Source organism: Bombus affinis, chromosome 10 (genome assembly GCF_024516045.1).
Source record: "Bombus affinis isolate iyBomAffi1 chromosome 10, iyBomAffi1.2, whole genome shotgun sequence".
In the NCBI taxonomy this organism is placed as follows: Eukaryota; Metazoa; Arthropoda; class Insecta; order Hymenoptera; family Apidae; genus Bombus; species Bombus affinis.
Window position 1 is genome coordinate 7,362,754 of NC_066353.1, and position 21,224 is coordinate 7,383,977.

Sequence of the window (21,224 nt, forward strand, 5' to 3'; positions counted from 1 at the left end):
TATCTATGAAGTACATATATAATCATGATCGAGCTAATAGAAGGATCGACTCAATTAGGTCGTATCTACTTTTTAAGATAAATCTATCGAACGGGACAATTCTATCCAATAGGATGCTAATCATTTTACAGACACTTTACATCCTCCTTTTATTGGACGTGGTAAAGAGTTGAGATTTGCGCAGTGAATGTAATCTGCCGTTGACGAAAATGGCGCGGAACTCTTTACTCGAGTTTTTTATTCACGAGCAGGTGAATGAACGACGCTTGAATAAATGAGAAATCGAGTGAGCGAGAACGAGAGAGAATGCCGTGCGGCGCGGCGCGGCGCGGCTTGCGCGAAACAGCCGTGGGTGGAAAAATGACAGTTGTGCGAGCTATCGTGAATCGTCAAGTTTAAATCGAAAACGGATGTACGTTGTCGTGGTAATAGAACATTGTATGGATTTTATTTCGAAATTTTTTCCTGGCTAACATTCGGATTTTATCCTTTTTTACTGCCCGACAAATCTGTCCTCGCCCATACCACTTAACACGCCAGTTACGCTTGTTTTCTATTTTTCATTTTTCCAGCTTTGCCAAACTTTTCCCGATTCCATCGTAAAAACTTTCAAACTCTGTGTCATTTTTGGCACATGATACTTTTAATGTATACGAAGGCTCATCGAAGTATCTATCTCGACGTTTGTCGTTTGCGTAAACAGCTTGTCTTGTGTATTGTATTTGTATTGTACGTATCGTATAAAAGATATTGAAATTTCGATAGTATCGCGAAGGTGTGTTTAGGCCAAACGAGCAAGAGTATAGAGCGCGAGAGCGAGAGAATTTGCTCGTGCTGGTTTATTGACAGCGACAGTGAACTCATTTCTTCGGGATAAAATAAACGCGAGCAAACGATTCGCCGAATATTTCGCCGAATAGGCTTTTGTGAGCTATTGTACATGTATCGATACATTTGCCAACTCTTTAATCAACCGTGCTGACGAGTAATCGTAATTGATTAAAAATATGATAGAAAGTATCGTTGAGTGGCAAGGAAAGGGTTGGCGATAATCTGATTGTTAGTTAGCAGTCAGGTTGTATCGATAGTCTCGATTAGGCTGGCAAATTCTAGTGAAAATCAAGTATGCGAACATACTGGCAGGCATTTCGTATATTGTGCGGAACCGGTACTTGTGCGTTCATATTTCCGTCATACACTTATTCCTTCAAATATTCAAGCACCGACGAGCATCATGCAGAGAATTTTGAAACAGCCCCAGTGTTTTTGTTATAGGTACTTTTCTTTCTTTGGAATTGCATGCATGAATTCATAAGGACTAGTACAGCAATTTTATGCCAGGTAACACGAATTCGGTGATATTATTTTTAGGATGAAACTTTAACACGAAAAACAATAAAAACAAATTATTACGCAAACAGAATTAATAATGCAATTAAGAATAATATACAGCGATATTAATACGCAAATAAAGAATAATATGTCAACTACGATCTATTTAATGAAATACAATTAAAAGATTATTATGTGATTACGATGTATGTGCTTATTGTCCAAACAATGTATATAATGAAACGTAATGGATAATATCTCACAATCGAAAAATATTTTACGTTGAAACTAAGCACCGTTTTAACCGCTTAATGAAATTAAGCAAGTTGTTCGTTATCTTTGAAACGTAAAAGATGATCGTTTCTATGGTTATTCTATCTGCATAACGAAATTACTTATAATCAAGCGGGGAAAATAAATGGATCTTGCTCGGCTCGAAATTAATTAGTTATTGGAGAAAAGCGGTAATTACACATCTATTTTCGTATTAAAGCACGATCTAAACTGGATGCGACATAACTAAAATTTTATCTGAAGAGTTGGGTGCAAAATAATTCTCGTTTTCATCAGTTATTTAGTATTTTTCACATATAAATAGTAAGAAGCAAAATATACATAGTAAATCATTCATTTCTTTTAATTTGGGAAGAGTGTAGTGATTGAAAAAATATGAAGACTTAATTATTTAAAATACCAGGCTTTTATCTCACTTATTTTTAAATACTCCCATCTTTATCTCTTACCTTTTTCCCCGTGATCTTCATATTCTATTATATTTTAAAAGTTATGCTCGCTCTATACTTTTAAATATCAATTCGGTGAAGCCTATAAATCCAATCTGCAAAGAACGTTTAGACGGAATAGGAATACGATATCCCCAAAATCGATTCTTTTTTCTATTTTTCCGTTTTTTAATTGAACGCCTTTACGGAAACGCGAAACGTCGTTTGACAGCGACAGATTGCCACAGAAAATAAGACAGTCGCATGTATGTACTTATATAAGTAGCTCTCGAAATTTCAACCCTTGTCCGCTATACCGACATGCTATATCATTGCGCCGAGTCGTTAAATATACCTATTACGTTGATTAGAAAAATGATATGTTTGATCGCGTAATTCCAGGTTAACTTTCATTTACCCCATTTTTGAACAACTGCACCTAGTAATGTAATTATTACTTTTGACCAAATGGGGCTACGACTGCAGCTTGCAGTCGACAACCGGTATGATTATATATCAATGTATGTGTATTCGATCCATTTCCTTTTGCTAGAAAATGCGTCATATTTTCACGACCATCTCGTACCATTCCTGTCGCTCCTTTTTGACGTGTAGCTCGTAGGGAACATTTAAAACGATACATACAGTCATACGGAATACATAAGTACACGCATAGAATCGTGTTTATACATACAGAGTGTTCCGTTGTATTATACATATGTGGGAACAGCCGGGAGGATTCGGTATAATGAAATAAGGAGAAAGGTTCGTATAAATAGATATATGCCCGATATCAGTTTGTTTTCGAGTAACGGCTTATTTTGCGTCGTTAGACGTTTCCTGATAGATCAACAATTTCCTGGCAAATTTCTGGCCAACTCTCTATCTCCGAACCCGAATTCATTCGATTATTGCTAGTTGTGACACTTGAAATCTCGCATTACGGTAGAACATTTTGTATAGGGAATCAGTACTGAATGTAAGTACTATGACAATTTAAGTACTTTACTTAAATTATCCTTGATTGCATTACCGTTTTAACCAAACAAAGCCAATCGTTCCTTCCAGAAAGCACCTTGCTTTTTCGGAAAATTCGATTCACGTCGAGTAAATAGGAGAAAGAACACCAAGCGGCAAACCATTTTGCCCACGAATCACGACGAGAACGATGCGCCGTAAAGCATCAAATTCGTGACTCGCGGAGATCGTTTCGCCTGTAAGAAACCTGGGAGAGGTCGACGTTTTCGATCGTAGCGACTATCTCTCCCGCCTCTCTCCTTTTTCTTCCCCAACACTTTTTCACAGAACTGTAAAATCTCGAGAATTCTGGTTATGTCAGCGTTCCTCCTTAAGTCCCTTCCGAGGAACGCATTTGCATCGGCGAAAGGGGAATAGCCGATTGTCGTGGCGGATCATTGGTATCCGTCGTGTCCTTCCTTTCGCCTTTTGCCAACCGGTGCAATGGAAGCAGCCTAAGCATCAGCAAGGAGAACCGGCAGAGATCGAGACGCGGCAGTAAACCTACTAGGCGTAGGTTTTGATGGCAGGCAGCGGTGGCGAGCTAGTGGTGACCCGTGGACGCGGGGTTCGCGGAGGGATCTGGTCGGAGGGAAGGTTTGGATACCTTGTCGAGGATAGGCTGCCGGTGCAAGTAGGTTTAATATTTGATACCGCGGGCTGGTCATCCTGCCGAGGCGATAACACAGGCCCCGCGGGAACCTTCCGCCCAACATCCCTCGGAAAACGACTACCGCCAAACTCGCAACCACCCCTTCTCTCACTCCTGTCCGCCGCCTCCTTCTCCTTCTCACCCTCCCCCCTTGGTTCGTCCCATACTCGCTTCCTCTTCCATCGTACGCGATTCCATCTCGCGTAGATACCTGTACCGCAGTCCTGTCCGTTCTGTCTTTCCTTCGTTCACCAGTTTGGTGTCTAGTCGCAACTAAGTGCAACCATATCGCGTCGCCAGGCTTCCTACCGCCTATTACCGCTTCCCCTTTTTCAACGAGATGAACGATTGGCCCCGATAAATATACTCGTTTTGAAACGTTTCTTCGTTGCTTTTGGCCATGTATGCGGCAAACACGTATACAGATACGTTGTTGTATTCGAGATGTTTCGTCGTACTTTTGGGATCGAACGTGTCGCGATCGTTTCCTTTGCTGCTTATTTCTTTTTCCTTTCGAACGAGCAAGATCGTTCTGATTCGTTCGGTAAGTATTCACATTCCGTTTATTGCTAATCGTCGTGAGAAAAGATTTAAACGGGTAGCGGCCTTATATGGAGAAAGAAAAGTATAAAAAGTCGTGGCACGATTAGTACGAAAGTAAGTAAGCGAGTGAAGCAAAGGAACGAGCGTTTGACAAATATTTCGTACCTATATCTTGTTGTTTGTAAATTCAAACGATAAGAAAATTTCCAGAGTCGACCGACGGATGTAAAGGAATGGCAAAATCAACTTCTCTGTTGGTCAGTTGGATTGAAATCCAAGAGTCAAGAATAGCGCGAAACGGCTTTATTCGTTTATTGGATCGACGAAAGTCCTGTAGCCCTGTTGCCCTGCAGCCTTGTGGGAGTAACAGAGGGGATCTGGGTTACGAAGGGTCCATGACACTTTAAAAATTCATTATGAAATAGCTCACACAAATCTGCACTTACTACGAAGACACGACCGATCAAATAGCAGCACAAATACTCTCGATTGTTCCGGACTTTCAAATATACATCACATACAATCATTGTTCATTATTAATCACGTTGTACAAGCTCCAAATTTCAAGGTTGGAAACGGCAGACTGTAAGAAAATTGCCTCGATGAATTACGTAAATCTTCATATTTATAGATGCTACAGAATTATCGAGCTATAGATACGATCTCTTTTTATGTATTTTTAAAAAGTGTGTTTTAAGAACAAACAGTGACATTTAAAAAAATATATATAAGCAACTTGGCTTAGGATCGTGATTATCGTGACTATACTCGTACACGTTATACCATCTAATTTTCTACGAAACAAAAAAACAAACGCAGTTACGTTTAATTTATAGGATATCATCGATTGCTATGTTATAGTTAAATACGCAAGAAAAGTCGTAAGGAAGATTTCATATCTGCCATAAATATTTGTTTGATACATTAATTTTTATAAAACAATTTGCATATTTTTCATTTCAATTTAATTCGTTTGACAGAACGTAAGAATTTAGAACGTAGATAATATTTAGGAACGCGCGTTATGGAACCTGTTGTGTAACAATCTTTTAAGCGACTGTATTATTCAAATTATTTAAGGAGTTCTTAAAACAATGTAGAAATATGTACAGTATATCTTCAACAGTAGCCTTAGTCACTAGTGAAAGATAAATATTTAAAAAGAGCGTATGGTCACCGTGGGTTGTAAATAATATTTAAATAACATTGTTTACGTGTTGTATAAGAGGTTGCTTTAAATAATAATGATTTAAAACGGCATAGGTTAAGCCATGATCGAATACAAACAAAGACAAATCGATTATTCTTTCGAATAATGCACACGGCGGCTTTTGTTTTAACGTAACTGCACTAAGAAGAAAGCGAAGACTTTTCCAGTTGAGGTATTGTATTTAGTCATTTTCTGTGTTAAAATGTTTCGATATCAAACGTAATATAAATGATTCACAGTGCTTAATAATGTATCGTTCGTTGATCGCAATTGTTCATTCTTTGTAAAATGGGACGAAAGAAACTTACGTCACTGCGTAAAACATCTGTAAGACAATTATAAAGTAGGACAACTTTTCATCTCTTACCTTTTGTATTTAAAGTTATTAATTAATCCAATCAAATCAATTTAATCTAATCTAATTTGATCTTTCGATAATTATTATTAAATAGTAAAATCTAAAATCTTTGAATCGTTATTATTTCGTTTCAACAGTTAATACCCTTTATGCGTACGTTAGCTGTACGTAATTGCGTAGAAAACCGACATATACGTCACTGTGTTCAAGATTTTTCGATAAATTATTCCCAACGATTAGAACGATAACATAAAATGTAATTTTATTTAGTTTTAGATCTGCAAAGGTACATCGAGTAGCCAATATCGTTGCATAAAAATACGAAAAAATACGAAGAGATAGCAGAGTCTATGAAATCTCTAATACCGTCATTAGCAAAAACGAAGTGAAATCGTTTGAAAATCTGTTCGACACGACGAATCGGTAAACAACGATCTTAAACTCTGTTTTACGGAATCGCGTGGATAAAATCGTTCAAAGTGTTCAAGATACAGGTAATCCGTGGAAGAATATCGACACAAAACTATGGTTCACAGTTGAGTCGCAATTTTCAGGATGTCGAAGATAAATGACGAAAGCGACGTGTAGTAGCAACGAGTAGCAGCAGTAGCGACCTTGGTGTTAAGGGTGACTGAGACCGACCAGTTTACGACGTAGCTGCTAATCCAAGAGCAGGTTGGGCGACAGCCGAGCGAGAGATTTCGCGGTGATCGAACAAAAGCGCGTCGCGAGGGAAGAAAAGTAGGTAGACGACACGAGGCGTCTTCGACGAGACAAGGCTGCACGGGGCAAGGTTCGGTAGGAACGCGGGGGTGGCTCGATGTTGGCTAGGAAGGGCGTGTAACGTCGGTGGGGGAGTGAAAACGAGACACGGAACGAGATTCTAGGGGAGAGGAAAGGAAACGGGACGAACGAGGCGAAAAGAGGGAGGGTAAAACGCAGGGAGGATGAAGAAACGGGTGGTCGCGGTTAGCGACACCCATGCCGAACACGAAAGCAAAGCGAAAGATGGCCGACGCGAATCGCGCTAGGAGCGCACGCGTGACCGCGCTAAACTCCGCCTATGCACGATATACCCCTTCGTCCCGGTTGTTCTCGGCTTACCTCGTGGCGAACAACCCCTCTGCTGCGAGCACGCGCCACTCTGCGAATATCCTGGATCACCGACCATCCCCCGTCCCGTCGTTTCCCTCTTCGTCCTTCGATCCCTCCATCCCCGGTGGAAGAGTTCATCCACGAAGCATCGTTCGCCGCGCCGGCCAGTCAGCGCCAAAAAGTGCACAGTTTCACCACAACATCCCGTGTACCGTACGATTCTACTACGTCGGTGATCGAATCGTGACAATCTGACAGTGGACAGTTTTTTCTTTGTCCGAAAATTCCAAGTGGCTGTTGGTTCAGTGACCGCATTAGCGTGCCGCTACGAATTCGATCGTTCGGTCGTTCCTATCTCGGTAACGTTTCACCATTGCCGGACTAGTTGGGAATCAGCTGCTCGCTCGTCAGCAAAATTATTTATTCACACGCTCGGAGAAACGCGTCGCTACACCACCTACTTTCTGTCTACGTCTCCATCGCGAAGTGCGAGATCTTCCGATTCGAAGGAATCGGAACGTTCGGTCGTCGCTATGGTTCAGACATAGAACTAAACCGAGTGCGAGTAAAATCCAACCATCGTGTCCGTGATCATGTGCATCATGGACATCGAAGAGATCCGCGATCTCTTCGACGAACGAGTCTAGTTAAATCGACTGAAATCGCCGCGGTCTGATCGGTGGTGTTAAGAACGAAGATGAGTGGTGGCTCTTAAAACGGCAGTGCAAAGATCAAGTACCATCGTAAGAACAACTGTAATAATAATACGGTGATTCGTCGTTGGTATAGCCGCGCCGCGCCAGTGAGTCTCGCGATTAGTCTCGAAGCGATTTGACGAGAGCGAATGTGAAGGTACTCTGAGAGGAAATTGGGTGCAGAGAGGACATCGATAATTCTTTTTACACAGATGCGAACCGCGAACACTGATGTGAAGAGGAAGCGCGGCTACCGCTGCTGGTATCGTTCTGTTTGAGGGCGTCGGTTTTCGACTGGTTTAGGTCTAAGCCTGGCAGCTTAGCCTTGACTAGCTTCAGGATGATGTACTCACCGGACAAGATGATGGGGAGCAAGGGGCTCCACGGGGCACCCATCACGGCCCCGGGTTGTTTCCCTTCGGGAAGGTATTCGCCGCCGCCTTATCGTGCCGCACCGGATCCCATGCCGCCACCACCGCGACGCTGTATGCCCAACCCTACGGTGAGTAATCGCCGTTTTATCCCGTCTTTTATTTCCACTTTCGACCTTCGACATCGCGATTTCCTCTTCGTGAGCAGGGGACCGACGTGACGCGATGCGACGAGATGCGACGGGCATTTCACATCTCGATAAAACGCCTCTTGCGTGGCAAGTGTTTTCCTAGATGGTTCGACCGTAGGATGATTGCCCGTGAATATCGCGGATTTAGCTGGTTTGTAGGAAGCGGATAAACATGGTCTTAGTAGAATCTGATTTCTTATTCTAGTTATACACGTATAACGTAATTTTCAAGTGGTTCGAGTAATGTTTGATAATCTTCGAGTAATATCGATACCTTTGAGCAATCATATAAATAACAAGATAAAAAAAGTGTATCTTTTGTTAATTTTCATATTTTCAGTGTTTAATGCGTTTGCAGATTCGAAGGGACGATAAATGGTAAACGATCGTCGGTTTGGTTGCATTTACTCGTTCCAGTAAATACTATACCTACTTCGTCTTTTTCAACCACCATTCCATTATTTTATAAGCAACGTATCAATTCTTCAATCGCATTCTGTATACAATTTTTCTTTCCTTTCCCGCTAAAAGGTCGTTTTCTGAATACTTCTCACACTTATACACCCTCATCTTTCAACTTTTTATTTTAAGATATTTAACTTTGATTCGTATGCTGTAGGTTGTTTCGCGTAAAATTGAAATATCATGTTTCTAGCTATAACTGGTCATTTGGATTGCGAATGTAAATTAAAGTTTCGTGAAATTTACAGTAACGTAAAACGATTGATTTAGATTTTGCATCGTCCGTATCTTGGAATTGAAATGAAACTAATTATTCACGACTACTTTCGAACGTTTTGTCTTCGCGATATCTACGAATCTTTAAATCAATCTGTCACGACCATACGCAAATAAAAGGGATATTAAATTTTGTGTTTCCTGTATGTTAGTTTTAATGAAAACATGTTCGATAAATTACTAATTACTAATCATTCGTTTAAAATACAAATTTTCGTTACATTCTACGGAAGATATAATCATGTAAATAGCTCTGCCAATTACGAATATTGTTTTATTCAAAAGCCAACGTTTTTATCTATAATATATGTACATATTCAGAATTAACTCTTTCCTCAATTTCAGCATTGCTTAAATGGCAATGGTCCGCTATTGTAACGTTTAAAATGCGATTAAAGTTTCATCATGTAAATTGATCGCTTTCGTTGCGTTATTATTTTATCGGGAGTGGTGTAAGAAATCGGTCGAGGTGGCAACATAAATCAAAATCCTACGATTAAAGTTTGCAAAGAACGATACATTATACATGAAGATGGGCGACTGCTGGCTGAAAGAAATAGCCTGATACATTTGGAATGTAAGGGCGCGATAAAAAGAGACATTGGAAGTTGGCATCATCCATTTTCATTGGCCACAAGTTTCCCTGCCACATGTATCACATATTTCGTGCATCCGTCGTTTATCTTACGGATGCGGCGCACCTCCGCGACGCTTACCGTACTCCTCGCCAACATCGACGATTTCAACCTTTTCGATAGAACGATATCACTTTCGTAGCTTTATCTCCTGTATCGAGAGATGAAGAACAATAGCAATTGCGACAATCTTGTATTCCACGTTTAACAAATATTTCGTTTATCCAAGCTTTCCTCTGGTTGATCCGTGTGTCAGAAAATTTCAATTTTCTAAGCTTAAAGAATATGATTTATTATTTTTAAATAAAATGTCAAATAATTAATCAATATGTCACGGTACTTGGTATTAAAGATAAAAATTTATTCGTCCCGGGTTATACTTGGTCGGAATAAACAAGCGTAAGAAATCGAAGCGTATATAATAAACGCGTCTTATCAGACATCGTATCGCTCAAAGGTTCAAACAGTTATGGAAGATTCGCTAGCGCGTTCTGAAACGCTCGATCCAAGCGCAGCCAGCGTCCTACATGGATCGAATATATGACGTCGATTGGACCCTTAAGAAAAGCAACGATGTCCATAGAAAAGCGGTTCCCCTAGAGTAGGGTGTTCGTTCGGTCGATACTCGTTTGGCGATACTACGTTTCATTATCAGGACCGTACAGCCAAGTAGCCGAGCTATCTAAACGGAATCAATCGGAGTTCAGATGTAGGTGGCGGTTTCCGTTGGCGTACCCTTTCTTTTTCTTCCAACATATCAGACGTGGTCGTTTTGTCGAACTTCCAACATATCCATTCGCGGAGCTGGAATCCCTCTGCCTGCTGCAGGCAGAACGGTCCTCCGTGTTGGAAAGGGTACACGTCAAATCCAGACTCGTTTTAGCGGCCGCTCTCCTGGATCTCACGATCTCTTTCCTCCGGTGCGGCGCAACGCGGCGCGGCACAGCGTGTCGCGGACTCCATGGTCTTTAGTTTATTCATGTGACGTAATAGGATAAAAACCGTCGCTACGAGCCGAGTGGCTGGATGAGATTACAGGCCGTACTGTTCCGCCAGGTATCGTGGATCCGATGTAATCGTTCTTTCCTACGATTTTTTTCGGTCGTCCTACGTCGGTGCATCGCGTATTTTTCCGCCGCTGCTCGCCGTTTTTCGTACAGTTCCCCGACGCACGTTGCGCTGCACATCCCCTTTGAAACCGCTTTACATAGGCTACGATTCGCCGCGGCTATCGTGGAAATATTTAACGAGCAGATACATTCGTAGATACCGTCGAGAAGTTTCTTTGGCGCATGTTGCAAACACGTGAATGTGAATACGCGGGAATCGAGAAAGTTTGGACCGTCACGCGGAACGAGGATGTTTCCGGATATTCGAGAATGAGTCGAATCTTTGGTGTTTTTCAGATTCAGAGGAAAGGGCAACATTACCTGACTGGTTATTTCTTTTCTGGCTATTTCGAACGCGATGCTATTTTTGCCATTTAAATCCAACACATAGACAGTAAATATAGTAGCAAAACATACGTTTAACGTTGAACGTGTTCAAAAATACCTTTCAAAAAATACCTTTCAAAAATACCGCCTTCAACCCTTTTAAGTCTATATTTCTAAATTACAAATTATAATTTACGTTTATAATACGGAGATTGATGTTGCATCTTTAATAATTAGCTTTTTTTATCGTAAGGACACATGCTTTTGTTTACTTATTGCTGTATCAGAACCTTCTTCTTCGTAACTTACTATTAATTGTAACAAAATGTTTCTAAATAATTTTTTCCAACGCTTGTGGCTACAAAAATAATAACGTTATATCGTATAAATGAAATGTAACATTTAGCAGCTAATTGGTAAAAGTGCTTTGGAATAAATTAAACAACAAATTAAACGTTATTACTTTAACTTGAAACATAGATGTTTTAATTTGTCGAAACTTATTAGAATTAGTTGGATTAATATTTAAAGGAGAAACACGAAACGTACCTATTCGCAAGTACAAGCACTTATTTTATAATTATAAGTTAAAAATACGACAAAACGCGTTTAAACAATTTTCAGCAGTCTTTAAGTATTTTATCAAGTTCTAGGAAGGTCAGTCGTGACAAACGTTAACTCGCTAATGCAGTTAATTGTTCGTAAACATGGTCCGTGTGCCCTGCCCATGATATTAATTATCTATGATAATTAATACAGTTTTCATTACGCATTCATTGTACCACTGGTAATTATTCACGTTTGGATGACCATCGTTTCGCGCGTTTTCCGCAACGTATCTTCTGCTTGGCCAGAATATCGATCAGGTTGCTTAATAATTAATTAATTAGCATTACCCTTTCCGTAGATCATTAGTTTCTTGAATTTCCATGTGCGATCTGTTCACGCGATTATTATTATTCTTTTATAAATGTAAGGAAGTACATATAAGAATCATCGATATAAAAATTTATCGAATCGGATCATAAATGGTTATTTTCTTCTATCAGAGCGAGCGAGTTTCCAATAATCGTGCGTGTGTATATATATTTAATTTAAGTAGCTGCTTAGATACTTTTCTTTTAGCTTCTTTAATACGCTAATTTCATGTTGGTTATAATTCAGAATGTGTATACCCACTGTAGATTTAAAAATGGGAAATCATCTCCAATCAAAGTAAGAAGGATAATTTTATTGTTCACTGTGAATTTAATATCTAAATCGTTGTTATCGGACGATATAAAAAATGAAACAATTAATGGTAAACACGTGTATCTTTGACAGGACGATTAACTTATCGTTCGTAGATTACGATAACTTGTTAATACGTAGAATGAGATGTATTAATTTCGTTAATTTCAATCGTAAGCGTCGCATTTGATTTCAGCTTCCTATTTCGATGCGAATATCGAGCGTGTAAATTATAAGGACATCGTATATTAATATCGCAGATCTTACGTCTATCGATTAAAACACAAGTCGATAGAAATTTTCAGTCGTGGCCTGTCACGAATTTAATTTTCTCGAGCGTCGCGACTCAAGATTTTAACATGCAGTACGAGTAAACGTTTTATCGTTAATGTTTTATTGAATTTATCTTGATCAACGTGCTCAACACGAATCCAAAGTCGAATATAAATAAATGAATTTCATTAAGAGACTCTAACGTAGCTTCGAGCTTCGTGTTTGCGAGACAAAGCACGATATTTGAAAATAAACTCTTGTTCCTGCATTATTTGCGACTTTCTATTGTAGTTTCGGATTTTCGTAAAATTATCAGCCTCGAATTTATTAATATACGATCCAACTACTACGCTAACTTAAGGAAAGAATCGACCCATAATATATGTATTTCCGCTTCTTCTAGCTTCGTTGTTATTACGCCGAGGAGCTTATGCCGCGATAAGGAAGCAGCTCCACTTTCCAGTAGTTTCGATGAAACAACGAAAATCAATTCGAAACTAATCAAATTCGGTTTTTCAAGCGCGCTGTGAATACATAATTCATCGATACTCGTAGAAATAAATTTTTACGCTTTCGAACATAAGATCCGCAAATATCTTTCTTGCTCTTCGAACAAATACAATCTAAACGTTTCGGCTGTTTTCTCGTAGCTACGAGTATCTTCGAAATTAAATCGTCTTTACGGCGACCAATTAATCTCGACTAATTGCGAGCCACTGATCGGGAAACGGTAGCGCGCTAAAGTTTGACGAAAAAATCGGGAATTATCACGTGTGAAACGGAATATCGCGTTGGAAAAAATAACCGATAACTGTTACGAGTTACGACTCTTGAGGGACTCGACAGTCGACGGTGACGATTATCGATTGGCCGGTCCGGTCGGCTACATTCACCGCGTCATCAGCCATTAACCATCGAAAGTAAACGCTCTCTTTCCGATGAACCAGCCAAGACCGCAAAACAACGTCAACGGAAATTGGGAGAATTTCATGGTCCGACACGACGCGGCGCGACGTCGACGCCGACGCCAGCGACAGCGTGGCTGCTGCATTAAGAATTGAATGACAATTACACGGCGATGTGCTAATGTAATGTATTCTCAGTTATAAAATGTTAATTAACGTGAGAAACAACGTATGGCGAAGTTTATCTGTTATTATACGTATACATGGAACGAGAAATGCTATATCGGAAGTTAATGTGCCTTTATTGAATGAAAGAAAGAGAGAGAGGAAGAGAGAGAGAGAGAGAGATACGACAAATAAGTTTTGAGAAGTAGAATGCGTAAAATATGAACGCGCATTCACGTTTTTATTTTACTAGAAATTTAATACGTACGGAGCGTCGATCTACGTTAGCTTCTGATTGAAAATGATAATTATATGAGAATGCTTAACTTTGCTCTTCTCGTCGCTTCTTCTTCGCGTTTGTCCGTTTTCAGATATCCTCTTCCTTTCGGATATGTACTCCAACGATAAAAAGCGTGGAACGTACAAAAGGTAGCAGTAAAATTATGCCTAATATCGAAAGCAGACATTTAAATGTTATGTATATTTTAATAACATCTTTTGAAGTACAACGCAAGACATTTATTTTGGGTTATATATTCTAGATTCGGGGAGAAAATTCTTTGACAGCATCGGCCATGGTACGATGATTTAATACGCGATCGTTCTGTAACTTGTTAACAAAATTCGTACGTTAGAGTTCTGCTACATTGACGGAACGCTTGTACTAAAAATTTATCAACAATTTCAAACGACGACCTCGACAACGTTTCGAGTTTTCTGCTTCGTTACATCATTGAAGTCTTCGTCAGGATCTTTACCAAGAAAGGTTGGAGCCATTGTAAGCGACAAAGATGAGCAAGTCAAACCGCGTAGAACCAGCTTCGTCAATAGTTGAAGTTTGAACAGCGCTCCTCTTGTGCGATATAACGAGCTTTTCTACAGAAGCTAACTATTCTACGGAAATCATGTACCCTGTGGCCGGATTTCCGGAATCTTCGCTGAATTCAATATTTGAATAAGCGGTACATTTCTACCTGCAGCCAGCAAGAAAATCTTTGCAACCAAGTATACCGTGTGACGTCGCGTCAAGTTGTATCCAGTTCCTTCGGATACGTTCGTGGCGAGCTATGTATACATACATATGTATATACGCGTATGTATGTAAGTGCGCTGTATACCATACTGCATACACGCGAGGTACGTAAAATTTACCAGTCGCCGACCGTTTTTTTGAAATTCATTATTTACCTACAAAGCAACAAATTTCGCACCGTCTCAAAACATTTCTAGTCTAAAAAGACATAATTTTATTTACTAAAACGATGTATTCTTTATATTTTCGTATCTTTCTTTTCTTTTGTACAAAACTCTCTTGGTTACCTTATACACAGCCATGATCTTTGTTCTTCTTTCATTAGAAAAATAATTGAAAGAAGGTTGAAAATAAAATGATACACGGGGAAGAGAGAGAGAGAGAGAGAAAGTGTATGTGTGAGCGTGTGTACAGTATTGAGTGTACAGTATTCAGACAGAAATCTGAAAAGTGACATATGCGTCAAGTGGATGGAACGGTGGTTTGGCGGAGCAGTAAGGCGATAATTAACGTCAGGTCTGTTTGACAGACCGGCATCGAGCCGGGTTATACGTATCGAGGTGGCGCACAGCACAGGCCAAGGGGGATGAACGCGTATTCGTGCGTTACCGTTCGGTTGGGGTTGTAAGCCGTGAGATTGCATAATCGATATCTTGCTTACACCTGTGCCACTCGCAAGTGCGCATCTGTGCACTGTGCACTTGCCGAGGAAAAAAGGTAAACGCGCTTGAAAAAGGTCATCCGTGGATGCTTATCATTTGTCATTGGTACATTTACGTAGCCTCTATGGATCCGTGTGAATTGATTATGCCACTTTCGATGCGTGACTATTTCTCTTCTTCTTTTCTGCCGTTGCGTGTAGACAGATAACGCATCGCCGCGACCCTGTTCCGTCGGAGATGTAAATTTAACGATACGATTTTTTTAAAAACGTAAATTGTCCGGCAATCACAGCCGGAAATTCAACTTTTGTCTTTACGTAACAAATTAAACAAGAGCTTGAGCGAATGTTAACGACGAAATACGTATCGGAGATGGTCGACGGGCTTGTGTCCGTTCACGCACAGTGTACAGCGATGTACAGGATGATCCCACGACAGAGTCAATTTAAAAGATGTATTTAATTTGAGGAAAATCATCGTCAAAGTATAAGCACCGTAAAATCGTTTCGACGATAAAGCGCAAATCGCAATTGCAAGCAGGTGTTTAGTCTTTTTTTTTTTTAAAGTAGGATATGTCAAGTAGATATGTACCTGCTACAGACGCAGGATGTACATAGATATATCGCGATGTTAACGAATAGAGAGTCTAAGGGTTGATTGATTCATACGCATTTCGTTACTCCGTGATGATAGAAAATTAGGTTTCGTAAATGGAATTTTGAATGTGACCTCGTTTAACAAGCTTGCAAATCTCCCATGTGTTTCGTTCCAAAATTGAACATTTGTATTCGTCGTACGCGCTTATACCGCTCATCGATAAATGTACCATAAATAACTTGATAAATATCAATGTCAGAGATATTTCAAAGTCAGCATAAATGTCGCAAAAATGTTCGCCTTGAAAAATGCATATATCTAAAGGACTGTGTACAGTATATTTATTGACGTTCATGGTGTCCATTCGCTTTAATACAAAGCATTTCATATAATTTCTTGTACAAAACATAGCTTATATATAAACAGCGTGTGGATGTTTCTAGTAGTGGTAAACGGGAGAAATCAGAAAGCCATGATTTTGACGGTTTGAATAATTCTACTATTAAATGATAGTACCTATTGCCTATTGTATTACATGTATCAATATACGGTCCGTTTTATGGCCATAATATATTATTACAACTACAGCTACGTTATACACATTTTCTGTACTTCTTCTGTACTCAACGCTGCTACCCAAAATTTCCTCACGAATACAGACGCGTACGTATAAATGTCAAGGTTCCCCAAACGCGAGAGCTTACAGTAAACGTGTATTAAGAGACACGGGGATTTATGGCCCGCGAAGAACACGAACGAGGAAGAATAATACGATATATTGCTCCAGCGAATACTACTATAGTCGTATCGCGGTATAGTCCCGGACGCGATGCGACGCGACGAGACGCGACGCAGAGTGGTATCGACGCGAGGTAAACGGGGTAGTATAGCCCCTTCGATGGTGAAAGTATACGTAGATGGTGCATCGTCTCACCAAGCGTCGCGTCGCGTCGCGTCGTCTCCCACTTACGCCCTATGCTACGGATCGTATGTGTACGAACGCCCCACAGCCATAGAACGGCCGCGGACGATCCCACACACGGGACGCTGGGGACACATAACGCTCCCCACTTACATCCAATCACTCCTGATTTATATTTACTACTCGCTTGGCCCCTTATTTATCGTGTTTCATGGAGACGCGAGACGCGCGGAGAACGGGAACGTTAATTTGCACAAATTGAAAATTATGGAGCGCGACCGAAGACAAGAGTCATCGGCGGGAAGAAGCGACTTCGCGAGAGAATTATCGACCAGGAGGAAATTAGTCGTCTCCCGACGTTTTGCCATTTCTTCCACGTCCCGATAGCCTTAATCCCGGCCTTGATTGGCTACTCTTTTATAGCAATTTATACGCGTTATTACTATCCCCCTTTTCGTCTTTTTCCTCTTTTACGGTAAAGGCGCAATGGAATTAAAAAGTTACGGAGGAATCGAGATTCGATAGATCGCACGGTGCCAACGCTTTGTAATATAGCAAGGGGTTTAGTTTTAACAGCTGTGTTTCGGTAATTGAATGACTTATAATTTGCGAATTAATCATTAATTTAATCAGAAACGAAGACTACAAAGAGGAACATTTTTCATTTCTTACGGGCAAATAAAATACTTGATATTTTAGAGGATATTATTAATACTATTTCGCAAAATATTATATACTTACTACACCACAGTTCCGAAAATATAAATACCATCATAGTTGCAAAATTGTCGTTTCGTTTAATTTATTTATTTAATCCAGCCTTCCCCTTTCGGGTTTGGACAGACTTCCGGTTTCGCGCTGTATCGCATTCTTTGGTTCTCCTTATAATCTACGCCTCGTTTCCGTACAACGGTCCGTAAAATATGGAAATATAGAAATTAAAAAATTCGAAACGGAAATACTGGTATCTTATTTCTTAGTCTTTTTATTTAATCGATTCGAACCGATCTTTTACTTGTCTATCTGATTTTGATTTTGAACGTTATTTACGAGTGTTACGAGTGGGGAGTACGTAAAGTATCGTGGGAAATATTTTACCATGTTAGAACGAACGTTAGAAAAGATGATTCGGAAGAAGCACAGGTGGACAAGAAGATGGATCAGATTAGGACAAGAAATAAATGGTGGCGAGTGGAATGAAGCAGGGGCTTGAAATGGTACTTGCTAATAGCAGGTGTAAAAAGAGGGGAGGTTTAGTCACGCACATACATATGTTCGAACGATACTTGCTAATAGGAACTTTATACCGACATGCCATGGGATGACACACGCGTGGACTGTAGACCATAGACGATTGATTTTAGTCATGCAACGTGTCTATTCCATTTGTAGTTATTATTGGCTACCCTAATCATACGTTGAATAATATCATAAAATTCATTTGTATCTCGAAGCGCGTCCTCTGGCTTACTTTGTTACTGTAACGAAACATTTCTTTCTATCTATTATTTCTCTTTACGTATTATTTCGTTCGAAACTACGTATTTTCTATTTTCTATAATCGTTATATTTTCGTTATATTTTAACGTAATAAATCTCTTATCTACCTGTTTCCTAAAATTAACGCGGTATCAAGCCATATTCACAGAAAGTGCTAAATCTGATAATGCATTAGAAATTAGAACACGCACGAATACTAAACTCAACATACAGGTTCTCGGGCAAACCGGAATCATTAATACGCGTATGTATTACGAGGGTTTCCTGCGTTTAGGGTGAAGTATATCGTCGTTCTGAAACAGGTACACGGGCCAACAACCGAAAGGGCGAACATTACTTCCGCTCGGTACTCCGCGGTTTAACGCTCTTATTATTATTTTTATTAGGGAGCCGCGGTATATAATGCTATCAGCCCCTGCAGGGGCGGGCACGCAGGAAATAAACCTAAGTGTATAATTACAATAATACTTACCGAGATCCCTCCGTCGGTTTTCTCCCCTTCCTCAACCCCTTTTCTTCGTTTCACCCTCTCTAGACTTCTCTGTCTCATCCACCCTTCCTGTATCTCTGTCTTTCTATGACTAATCACACGACTAATTCTCTTCTTTTCCCCTACTTCTTTTCTTTCTTTTCTTTCCTCGGTTTCATCGCGTCTATTATCTTTTCCTTTTTTTTCTTTCTTTCTTTCTCTTTTTTCTTATCTCTTATCTCTTTCGTTTCTTTTCTCGTTTCTCGTTCTACAACGTGTGTAGTTTACGCGCGACGTTTTTTCTCTTCTTCCATGAATTTCCTTTATTCTTCCATGGCTTACTCTCCGTTTACATCGTATCGTTCTTACGTGTACTTGGAAGAATAAATGTACGTACGTTCGTACACAAACGTGTACGATATATTAGAGGGTCGTCGACGAACAACGAAACGAAAGACTCGTCGATTTACAAGAGCTGTCGGGTCTTCCCAGGGGGTCTTTAAACGCACAGAGACAAATGACTGCTACTAATTCTCCTTTGATTAATTTCAGGATAGACATAACAGGTGATAGCAGCGAATGTTACGTTAACTATCTTTCAGGGGGAAAAATCGTACACGGCAAGGTGAAAATTAGATTCGAGTACGATTGATATTGATAATATTGGTAAGCTTAATGTACATATCGTAGTATAGGTAATGTAACGTGTACGTATAGTGGCGAGTGTACGGGTATAAAGTAAACAGGAATATTTTTCTTTCGCAATTGGCTCGAAGTATGCACCATTTATTTCTAAATTAATATTATTACACTGTAAAATGGAAACTGTAGTAGCTGAACGCATAGCGTTTTAGCCAAAGATATATTTACACATATCTGATACGTACACACAAAAAGTAATTTCAGTCGACTTGTCGGAAATATTTATAGCTCTTTATACGTGAGATGTAAATTTGTTCGAAGCATTTGATGAGAATGTAATCTTCTATACGTTTATTTGTTCCTTAACGTCGTAATTACCATTTTAATTTTAATCGTAGGAAATTTATTCGTCCAACGAATAAAACGCGCGTATATCGCTCTTCTCATCGGACTACAAACGTCGAGGCAGTGAAAAGAGTATAATATCAAATTTGTCGATACGATAAAAGTACGATAAAAGTAGTTTCGATAAAAATGCGATTTTCTTTCCAATAATTTAAACAATTTTATTCAATTGTTGCAGTTGTTTACCGACTCAATGAATTCTGAACTAAAATTTGACAAAGCTCGTATTCATAGGCAATATACACAATTTTGTTTATAACATGTTAATTTATTATTAGAATTCATTAAATAGGTACTACATTATCGCGGTATATACCTAGTATATTATGTCGTATATCGTACCATTGTTTGTACGATCCTATTGTAACAGGTTAATCAATCAATTTTCATTCGTTGGGACTATAACAAAAGTCGATGAAAGAATGTTTCTACCATCAAACGAAATGTCGATATTAAAAAGAACATTCTGTTTTCTATATATTCTCGAAGGAGATGAAATTGACCTGCTAAAATCGCACATCGAACAAAGTGAGTTGCGCAAATTGACACGACTAACGATAGAAATTCTAGAGAGAAGCACAGAAGAGACACGAGTGACGAACGTTCAGTTGCATCTAATATCTGCCCTTGAAAATTATAGCTGTGAAACTGCGAAAGAAAAGAAACGATCGCAGAACGCAATGCCCGGCTGATTAAAAATCACGATACTCTCGCGTGAAAATATCCTTTTCGTATCGGTGTAATCGGTCTTGTGATCGATATATACCATGGAAAACGCCATAGAAATAGAAGCCAGGGTATTCCTGGACTATTATAAAACATAAGCAATTCCATGGCGTGTGCGTTCTGACGCGGGGCAGAGATGTACGTGACGAAACTCTTAAGCACGGGAATTGCCGAGTTCCAATGGAGTTCGGATGGGGAATGGTCGGTACTCGAGTCTCCTCCGTTAGCTCGATCCCTTACCCGTACGTATAAACCGAATGGCACACTCTATACGCTGCACGCCGTACACTGTACACGTACGTGTCCCATCCTCCCGGTCTATGTACAACGAGATACATACGGGTCACACGTGTGCCGCTTCTAGGATAAGGGTACCGCTTCTCGATATATTTTATGTCGTGCGAAGCATAACCACCATCTTAGATAAGACTACTCGCCTCGGTGAAACAGACGGATGAAAGTATCGGTCGATGCTGTTTGACACTGGGCTGGATGCAGATGCGAGTCTTACCGTTCCTAATTTTTTCGATGCTAAGAACTCGCAACATCGCTTTCGAGAAACAGTCATTGGTACTAGTAAGATTATAAAATTGTGCGGATTATTTCCGATAGAAATCTACGATCTACGACTTGTCGCTCGTTAATTCTGTAAATTTCTCTTTTCATGTGCCACGCACCCTGCTAGAAATTTACGTTAAAG

General features: G+C 39.8%; 1 protein-coding gene across 2 annotated transcripts in view; it reads left to right on the forward strand.

The window, feature by feature from the left end:
• The first annotated feature begins 5,911 nt into the window (after positions 1 to 5,911).
• LOC126921404 (inhibitory POU protein) overlaps positions 5,912 to 21,224 on the forward strand; it is a 62,220-nt gene continuing 46,907 nt past the window's right edge. The window contains exons 1-2 of one of the 2 annotated variants that reach the window (XM_050732966.1): positions 5,912 to 6,328; positions 6,389 to 8,126. In XM_050732966.1, the coding sequence (XP_050588923.1) occupies positions 7,965 to 8,126 (162 nt within the window). In that variant the 5' untranslated portion in view covers positions 5,912 to 6,328; positions 6,389 to 7,964. The remainder of the gene's footprint in view (positions 6,329 to 6,388; positions 8,127 to 21,224) is intronic. The other variant, XM_050732969.1, reaches the window with a different exon arrangement.